Source organism: Phalacrocorax carbo, chromosome 8 (assembly GCF_963921805.1).
Source record: "Phalacrocorax carbo chromosome 8, bPhaCar2.1, whole genome shotgun sequence".
NCBI classification, from domain to species: domain Eukaryota; kingdom Metazoa; phylum Chordata; class Aves; order Suliformes; family Phalacrocoracidae; genus Phalacrocorax; species Phalacrocorax carbo.
Window position 1 is genome coordinate 7,692,948 of NC_087520.1, and position 10,173 is coordinate 7,703,120.

Here is a 10,173-nt window from a genome sequence, read left to right on the forward strand (position 1 = left end):
GATTTTCTGTGGCAGTACGTGCCAAGCTTGAGCCCCGTGAGGTGGATAAATCTAGCGCTGTATCATGACGCACGAAGGAGGCATTTCTCTGAAACACAAGCAGGTTTTGAAACTTGGGACACAGAAGTTTATAAAATTCTCTGTCACATAACAGATTCACTCTGTCCTCCCACTACAAAACTCTGTAGGGCCCTGACCTGGCAGTTAGCGGCGATCAGGAACTTATCAACTTGGATGTAAGTGTGCTGCCTTCAGGATCTGTTTGCATGACTCGGATATGGGAGTTTCCCAGACCTTTTATTGTGCTTTGTGGCAAAAACTGAGTAGATGCAAAATCACTGGAAAACTCTCTTTTTATTGCCTTTGTATCAGCTTCTCTGGTCCTGCAGGTTTGTCCCAATTCATTGTGAATGGTTTCCAGCTTGTTTCCTGGCAGTTGCCAACCACCCGGTATAGGTGTGTGTGAAGTCTGCTGAAGTATGACCACAGTGCTTCACTGGCAGAGAAAACACATAAGCATCTAAAGTTCAAGCAACGATAAGAAGCTGTTGCAAACTGCAGGGACATGGGGCATAGCAGGGACCTACCACAGTCCATTTGTACATGGTCACGATCAGTTCAGGCAGATGGGCAAAAATGAAGCTGTCTGATACACAGAATATGCCTGCAAAGACTGTAGACATTTCACATCCCCTAGGCACATACCCGCCACTAACTGCATTTTGGGCAAAGGAATCACACCAGGAACATCCTCAGCTCCCAGCAATAGCTGTTTCCCAGGTAATGTAGATGAATTTGTGGCATGCACATGCCATTTCAGCACTGTGTAGTTGCTGTCAGACATAGTATGAGGAGATATGGTAGTAACGTTGAGACTTGTTAAAAATAACCCACTAAAGGGTAGGTTTTTTGACAAAGTGATTCAAGGCATTAATCACCACCCCACACCCAAACCTTCACCTAGCTCAGAAAGCAAAAGCTTGCTTTTCATAATTATTGGCTCCCATCTTCTGGTCCAGAAATAGCTGTTGCTGTTGGCTGATGTTTATTAGGTGGGCTCAGAGCTGCTCTTGTTCATGCATACTTGCTCATGTTGCCAAGAGAGGCTTGAAACATCTACACCTCAAGAAGGTTGGGGAGAGAGAATTGAGACCAGCTTGCCTAAAACTAGAAGTGGGTAGATGAGGCTTGTGCAACAAGTTTCTCCATTTCAAAGTAAATAAACTGATGTTTAGGTTGGTGCACAAAAAGCCATTCAGTAAGACTTGGATAAGCTGTGTCTTCCTCCTGTGCTACCAACATTGGGAGTGTGTATCATTTTTGTAAATCAGCTCTTTGCTGGCATAGCTTGCAGCCGGTAAGCTGAGATTTCCAGCCCTCTTATTAGCTTGAGGGTAATACAGTGTTTCTCTACCACCTGCTAATTACAGTCTCCTCATTCGTGTATTCAACAAGACACATCTGTGAGCTCTTCTTGCTGAAATCAGTTTTTTTATGAGGGTATCTTTTTTTGTTTCTTAAAGTAATTTTATTTAACTTTCTCCTCACCTGCATCACAACATGGAAAGTCACAGACCAGTGGAGAGCTGCGAACTGCTGACAGATGTTCTGTGGGTGCCAGGTAGACTTGTGGCTTCAGCAGAGTCCACAAGATTGTGGTCCTCAACCATAAAGATGCTCTTCTGGGCAGGGATCCTGCTGCTGGGATGGTTAGGGGCCCAGTGCTTGCAACAAGGCGGGATCACACTGAGGAAAGCCATCCTGAAGCGCTGGGACAACAGATTGTAAATGATGGGGTTCACAGCAGAGCTCAGATAGAAGAAAACACCTAGGAGAACAAGAGTGAGGGAAAGGAGAGAGAGATATCTAATTTTTGTGAAAATCTCTTCAATATCTATACTGTTCCTCCAAGCTTGGATGCAAAGGTGAAGTCAGTGACAGCACATCTCTGCCTGCTACCTGCCAAGGCTAGCTCAGGCACTGCAGCACACAGGGAAAGGAAAGTGGAAGAGAGTATTAACTGCAACTCACTATCTCCAGCTGTTCAGGAACCAGCTCTCTCTTGAGCTGTATGGACCTGCCTCCAGCACAGCCCTCATCCCCACAGCAGGATTTGCACAGCTGGTGCCCCCATCAAAGCTGTTAGAGGATAACTTCCAGCCGAGGGGAGCTAATTTCTTACAGCACGCCAGGACAATTGCATGAGATTGGATTTGTCTGAGCTGCCTAATGGCCACATTCAGTGTTTTCCCATGGCAGGCTGAAAATAAGATTCCTCTTTGAAAAAGCCTTCATTTTATGGTTGGCAGGGCCATAAACATTTGGTTAGATCACCCAGTTCTGAGCAGAATGTAAGTCTCTTGTCTTGCCATTTGGTAAGGTTTCCTGTTTGCCTGAGATACCCTCTGGAGGATGATGTCTGCTGCTGTGTATTCATTAAAAGCAGCTGAATGACAGCAGACTTCATTTCTGAAAATTTCCAAGATGGAAAAGCAGCTGGTAATGATTTATTATATCCTCCTTTTTTTTTTTTTTTTTCATTCTTTGTGAGTATTCAGACAACTCTATTGGACAACATGCCCAGACCTTGAAAGCTGCAGAAACTTGCATGCCATTTTTCTTTAAGGCATGATTCTTGTCGCTGTCTACCAGGCCCCAAGAAGATTTCCATGCAATCACTTTTTTCGCCCAGTCCCTGTGCAAATGGAAGAAGAAAACTTTACCTGACACCACATGAATTAAGTTGAATATGTTAGCCAGAGGTTCAGTCCATTCCACAACAAAGCTGAAGAATAGTCGATCTACATGGAATGGAGCCCAGCAGATAGCAAAAACCATCACGAGGACAACTAGCATGGAGAAAGGGGAGAAGAAAAACAAATCACTTGTGGAAGGATATGGTTCACTAGCCTGCACAGAGCAGAGATAGTTCAGAAAGCTGGATGAAAGACTAAATATACAAATTTTATTCATTGTTTCAAAACTTTTGCCATCCTTTCTGCCTCTCTGCACTGCTCACTGGAAAATGTAACCAGCTAAAAGAACAAACTTTCCATTGATTTCTGTGTTGGATAACTCAATGCATGCGCACACAATGGCTTTAAAACAGAGCAGGCAACAGCCAGGTAATGTTGTGTCATGTACAGAGCCTAATGAAGAAACTGCCAGTGAGACACTTGGATTCATCTGTGGTACCTGGGACACAGTGCCTCCATTGTGCCTTGGAGTTAGCTTCCTCTGCACGTTATTCGTACATCACATAGCAGGATAAGGTTATAGGAGCAATCTGCTGATGATAAGTCTGTCTGGGTGTATAGTTTAGCATGAAAGAAAAAGAGTTTGCCTCCATGCACAACTTGGCCCATGCTGGCTCTAGTAAGGACTCTTGCAAACACATCCCAGACTTGGGTCCTATGAACATCTGTGGTGACAGTCATGGGACACAGAAAATCAGGCTGACTTCAAAGTAGAGTTTCCTAGTTCAGAAGGTGACTTAAGCTGCCTAAAAGAATAATGTTGTTGCAGGAAATGTTGAAGGTGATTTATGTTTCCTGCATAAACACCATCTCAGTAGCAATGTGATCTTTGCCTTAAAGACAGACCTAAATTAGGAAGTGACATGAGTGCTTTGAGGGTGGTTGGAGCACAAATTCTCCTGAATGCTACAAAATGTGCAAGGCTGCGTAGGTCCTACTTTTTCTTGGGAAGGTCTAAGTGGTTAAGTCAGCAGTAGGTGATGTATGTGGCTTGGCAGGACCTTCCTGTTCATGAGCAGAGCTTGTGGTGTGATGCGAAACAGATGTACATCCTTCTTTAAATATGTACAAAATACACTATTTGCACTCTGAAAAAGAGGGTTGCTCCCTAGAGGGCTGCAAGAGCCGGGTTTGGAGTGAGGGATATTAGAGAGTTGTCATGCAGGCCTCGGCCATGTAGGTTTGCTCAACTTCCTCTCGTGCTGGGGAGTAAAATTTGCCTTTTGAGTCTTTTGATAATTAGCCATGGTGTTTCACTCCCATGCCATGTAAGTCCAGATAAAACAACAATAAGCCTTTTTTTGTTTTTTAATCACAGCTACTCATATCATAACTCTTATATCCGGTGAATTTACTTGACACCCTTCAGGACCTGGCCACCCTCTTGTCCATGGGGAAGAAAACACAGGAGGTCTCACTACTTACACAACATCTTGGTGACTGATTTCCTAGATGGTCTTTGAACATTCATAGCCATTTCCTCCACTTCCAAAGATTTGTCTCCTTTCAACTGGCAAAGGAAGGAAACCGAAGGAGAGCTTAGACAGGAGATGACATCCACACCAGACATAGTCTGGTTGATATTTTTATAGCTGTAGTTTGAGAAGGCAAAATTTGGGGCAACTCAGGACTCACTGGAAAAATCTACATTTAAATTTAAGTTTTAGTCTAGGGAAACATTGAAACTTATGTTCAAAACAATCTGCAGGTTTATGCACCTGAGACTGCATATTTACAGCAAATTTGTATTTCAGTTCCCCACTTGTCTTTTCTCAATGAGTCAATATTTGGTTCACAGTTTGTGTTCAATTTCAACAGCATTTTGTTAGGCATTATTTTCTCTTCTAGCAAAATACTGTTTGTTTGTTTATTTTCCTAAAAGGGTTCCCCACAATTAAGCACAAACCAATGATCCAAAAAATACCCGAAGAGGCCTCAGTGAAACACAGCTGTAATCACTGGAAAAATTCCTGTAGAATTCAAGGGAGTTAATTTCATGCCCTGAGTGTTTGGATTAATTGATATTCAATCCATCTAATGAACAAAACCCATATATGCTCTTGCAGACAGCCGGTGAGCATCATATGCACAGATTCAGCCACATACCACTCAATTACAACAAGGTGGGTTTTTTTCTCCAGTAGTTTCCCCCAGACTACTGAAAAATGGACATAAAGAATAATAATCTGATCCTCCCTCAAATGCTTCCCCAGTATACTTATGGTTAAAGCACTGGTGCTTTGCTGATGAAAAGACCAGGGCTAGAAAAACAGGACAATTGCTTTGATTATAAAAGAAATTGTCTGTGGAGAGTGCATAATTGGGCCAAGCTTCCTGCTGATTAGCCAACAGATTTGGAGTGATACTTTTTTTCAACTGAGAGAAACTGGAATCAAAACTTTTAGTTACATGGGAAAGAATGTAAGGAGTGAGGGAAAAGATAGAAATCAATCTGGATTTGTAAAAACCTTGTGAAAACATGCTAGTTGTGCCATTTTTCTCTTGCCGTCTACACTGTGACTTTGCTTCCTGATTTTTGATTAACAAAACTTTTCTGTAAGGACGATCAAATGAGACCTTCTTTCAATGTTCTATTTATTCATAAAACCCATAAAAAGGAAATACATGTAAATCGAATTATATTCAATTATAGTGCAATTCAGCCTCTCATGTTTTACATTATTCCCTTTATAACTTTTAGTCATAGCCACAGTTGCTTAAGGAAGAGGCTTGGCTGATTTAAAACACATCTAGCGATAAACGTCTGCTCAGATTGATTAAAATCCCTAGTTTCCCTTCAGTGGTTTTTAGTCTCATCTGTAATCTATTCCAGGCATATTCCAAAACCTCAGAGATTACAGTGCTGTGAAGCTGTAATAAACCAGAGACACATGTATCTTTATTTTTCACTTTCCTGCTGTCATTTTGATGATGCTATAAGGTTCCTCTTAAGCCTCAAGTGATAATAGATGGAAGTGTAACTTGTAAGAATAACTCAGCAGCTGCAATTTAATAAAACCATGAGTTATGACAAAGAGGAATGAAAAAAAAAAAACAAACCCCAAGTTCATAGCAAAGGTTGTAACTTGAGTTCATGCCAGCGGTTCAACAGAGGGAGAGCTCCAGCCAAAGTAGTGGTTACTTTTACATCACTGTGGATGTATGAGGCTAGGTAGGGTTGCCTGGAGATGAATGTTACCTATTCACTGCAAGAGAATTAAAAGTGTCTGGAGCAAGAAGCTGAAAATTGGATTTCCCCCCTACCTCTTTATTAGCTACAAGATTTCATACTAGAAATCATAAGGCAGAGTGAAACTAGGAATTCACCTATCCCCAGGCAAATCTAGTGAGGCCACTCAGCAAAAGCAGGAGAACCGTTTTCTGTAAGCTCTTTGGCCTGTCTGACACAAGTGGCGACCAAACCTTCTCACCAGCTGACACAAAAATGGATATTTAAAAACCTCATGGCTTGTGCTAAAGCTTGCAGTCCTGCCTGGTGAGTTGGCTGAAGTCGTTGCTACCTGTCTGCTGAACTGCAGCCCGGGTGTACTCTGAGCTAACCCTGTTGCAAAAGCAAATGTGTTAATGGGTACAAGGTTTGCTCAACAACCTCTATGGAAAGGGGACAGACTCTTCCAGGAGTGTGCTGGGCTCTGCAGAAATTAGCCAAAGGCAGTCACTGTCCACAGATTATTCTGGTTTTAACAACTGGGCATTTGGGGGCAAAATTGATTTTGATGATAAAATCTGGACCAGCTGTGCATTGGCAAGGATAAATTGTCTGATTCAAAGACAGATGAAATAAAAATTACCAGTGTGCCCAATATGTTACTGAGGGGAAGTGACATTAAGAAAAGTGTTGGACTCAGCAGAAGAATCGCCCTGCCTAGGTGAGGTCAATCTAGTCCCATATGATCATCTAGATCCCCTCACAGGTGTCTGAAGTAGGGGGGATAAATAAGTCTCTGGACCCTCCAATCCCTTAATTCACTGTCAAAAATCCTTGTTAAACAGAGTCTGACTTTTAGACAGCCAGTGACAACCACCTATCCCTGTGTCCTTTTAGAGATCAGTTTGAAAGAAATGGACAGAGACCTTACACTGAATCCCGCTGCAACGCAAACTTCTTCCCAAACAGTGCCATCCCATCTCTATCAGCGTCGCAGGGATAAGCTTCTACAAGCCACCATTTCTCAATGTTCTCATTTTCTCACTCTCCTATTCCTCCTAGCTTTTTGGGTATAGGTTGCAATCAGTAGCCCAACAACTGAACTGGGTTTAAAGAAGAGCTTGTCTGATTTAGGGATTGGTCCTAAAGGCACCTGTGAGGAGAAGTCCATGAAAGAGGCAGCAGGAAGCTTCCACAATCAAATCTAATGAGACTACAGTGTAATCATCAGTGTCTTCATTACCCTAATGCTGGAGCTATCTGTTGACCATAACTTTGAAGTATTAAACCATCAAGCCTTAAATTTATATCCAAGTAGATCATGAGGTAATTGATCATGAAGTAATCAGCCTGACAGCTGTGTTGGCAATAAATTTTCCAGTGAAAAAGACAAATGTATTTTTTCTTTTTGCAAGGGATAAAATTAAAAATTGACTCAGCAACTGTATAACCGACTGCTACCTTCTCACAGCTGCTTAACATGTCACACACGTTTCCTTCTGTATTGCATCCTGAGGCTCTGTGAGCACTGGCAAAGCTTAAGGGAGAAACTTTGGTGAGGAAATGCCCTTTCCACAAAGCCTGGACTTGGAAAGGCTATGTCGCCTTTTGCTGAATTTGAGCTGTTGTACAACATTTGGATCAACTCTGAGTTTTCCCACTACAGTCTATGAGCAATACATGGCACTCAGGAGACTCTGGAGCGTTGCTGAAGCTTCAGAGATTTCATCCTCTGTGAATAGATAAAAAGTGTCTTCTCTTAAAAAATTATACATATACTCCATTCTTCTATCATTTCTGTTGAAAAAATTAAATTATCTTGCCTAGTGCAGTTTGGAGCACTATGCGGATATAACCAGGGTGAATTTTGTTTAAAATTAGGAAGTCTGAGTTGGATATACAGAAAAGCTGAGGCATAAACAATGAACATTGCAGCCCTTAGGAAAGACAGCCTGCACACATCTGTGAATATGCAGAAGTCCTGGGTGAGCAGCCCTCATCTGGTACCTGGGTTCTCTTCTGGGATGGGGATTAGGAATATCTGCTGCCACAAATAGAAGTTATGGCAGTCTTCAAGACTTCTTTTCATTAGTTCAGGGATATTTTCAGCGCTTTTTCCTCCCTTCAGGTCTTGTTTTGCAAAATTTTCAGTGAAACTCTGTAAAGACCCCTCAACAGCCACTGGGCAGTGGGGATAATTTAACCCATTCATTGCTTTGAAGATCTGCTGTGTGATATGGATTTCTGGCAGTTAATCCTTGTGGCTTTTCCTGGGTAAGGAAAAATTACTTCTGTGTAGTTTCAGATAACAGTAAATATGATCTAGCACAAAAGAATGACATATACACCAGCAGAGATTTGGTTGAATTTCTTGCACATTATTTGGTAAGTTCATTTGTCTCTACTAGCATACTGCATCCCTTTCTGGCTATGTGATCAGACAACTTTTTAAACTTTAATTTATGTTCAGTGCAATGAGCCTGGATTTATATTTTCAAAATATATGTACCGGACAAGAAGAAAAAAAATCATTGACTTGCTATGATTAGCACTGCATTTCTGTGTTGTGCTACATAGTTTTATAATACTGTAATACTGATTGGTTTATCCATGTACTTAAACAATGAATACTTGGTAAAAGTCGTCTCACCTTCTGAAGAGAGAATTAATATGAGCTCTAAGGTAACCTTAATAGATAGCGAAACTATGCCATAGTTATATAAACAAGCAATTGCTGAATTTGCTAGCTGCAGCAATAATGTAGCATTTCAGTTTATGACAGCTTTGTGAGTTTTAACAATTGAATATTATCACCATTTCCAGGGAAGGACAAAAATAAAGTAATGCAATGGAAATTCCAGTCACAAGAAGAGGGAAAACAAATAATACACAAGATTCAGTCACTAGCTGGTTCCTTTTTATTCTTTTCACATTTTCCTTTTGGTCTATTTCCTTCTAGTCCCTACTGTAAAGGTACAAAGGCTGGAATCCATATACAGCCTTGGATGTTTAAGTAACATTGAAATGTGAGCAGCAGTGATGGTAAGTTTTTTAAAAAAGACTGGGGTAAATTATTCCCCAGCATAGCTATATTAATTTCAGAATGGGATTACACCAAAAAAGGAGTTGGATCTGCTGTTTTCAGAGGTTTGAAATACTTTTGGTTTTTTGGGGAAAACAGATGGGCAAGAAGAAGGTGGATTCACTTGAAAGACACATACAGACACAAACACACAAGAATGAGCTAAGGAAACACTGAGCACAATCAGAGTAAGACTTACTCTTAGCCCCATCAGGTAGTATAGCACACTTATTACCCCCATAGGCAGCACATAGAAGAGAAAAGAAGTAATCTGGACAATACAGTTGTAGATCCACATGGGCATGACTACAGTGCAGGTATCAGAGCCAGGGACCAGGGTGCCATTGGGGAAATACTGCAGCATGATGCCATGGGTGCCTGTGTTGGGGAGGGCGAAGAGGACAGAGAGGACCCAGAGCACCACGATGGTCCTCAGGGCACGCTTGCGAGTGCTCTCCAGCTTGGCACGGAAAGGATGGAGGATGGCAATATATCTCTCCACGCTGACTGTCGTCACGCTGAGGATGGAGGCAAAACACACGGTCTCAAAGAGCGCTGTCTTCAGATAGCAGCCGACAGGCCCAAACAAGAAGGGGTAGTTGCTCCACATCTCATAGACTTCCAGCGGCATTCCAAAAAGCAGCACTAGCAGGTCTGAGATGGCGAGACTGAAGAGATAATAATTGGTTGGGGTCTTCATGTTCCGGTGCTTGAGGATTACCAGGCAAACTAAGAAGTTACCTACCACCCCAACAACGAAGATCAGGGTGTACACCAAAGCCATGGGCAAGAACAGATGGCTCCGCCTGGGCCCACACAGGAAAGCTAAGTAATCCTCAGTGCTGTTTAAGTACTTCCTGAAATGTTCTTCATGTAGAGCAAGGTGATTAAACCAGGAGATATTACTGATCCAGGCCATTACTGGATCTGCTGAAATGTTTCACAACTGAGGTCTGGTCTTCTTTAAGTTTCTCTGCTAGCTTGCTCACTTTTTGCAGAGAGAGGAAGAGAGCGGGGGAGTTGTCTTGCCAGACCTAGATGCACAAAGCCACTGAGAGATGTGAGTGCGTGCGTTTGTCTGGCTTCGGTTAAGGTTTTGCCGTTACAACAGCTGTTCCCCTGCAAGGAGTCCCTTAGCCAGAAAGCCCCTCCTTTCACACATATTC

The 10,173-nt window shown here is 42.1% G+C and overlaps 1 protein-coding gene across 1 annotated transcript; it reads right to left on the reverse strand.

Moving 5' to 3' along the window:
- Window positions 1-1,568: 1,568 nt before the first annotated feature.
- Window positions 1,569-9,926, reverse strand: NMUR2 (neuromedin U receptor 2). The gene is made up of 4 exons (XM_009508260.2): window positions 9,207-9,926; window positions 4,182-4,266; window positions 2,724-2,849; window positions 1,569-1,828 (listed from the first exon to the last, which is right to left on the reverse strand). Exons 1-4 carry the CDS (start codon window positions 9,924-9,926, stop codon window positions 1,569-1,571), a joined length of 1,191 nt encoding a protein of 396 aa, XP_009506555.1.
- Between the last annotated feature and the right edge of the window lie 247 nt (window positions 9,927-10,173).

Excerpts from the sequence above, each read along its gene's own strand:
- NMUR2 (XM_009508260.2), bottom strand. The coding sequence starts at position 9,926 with ATGGCCTGGATCAGTAATATCTCCTGGTTTAATCACCTTGCTCTACAT. Across the intron at positions 4,267-9,206 it reads ACTACCTGATGGGGCTAAGA|TTGAAAGGAGACAAATCTTT; the intron begins GTAAGTCTTACT and ends TTCCTTTGCCAG. Across the intron at positions 1,829-2,723 it reads CTTAATTCATGTGGTGTCAG|GTGTTTTCTTCTATCTGAGC; the intron begins GTAAAGTTTTCT and ends TTGTTCTCCTAG.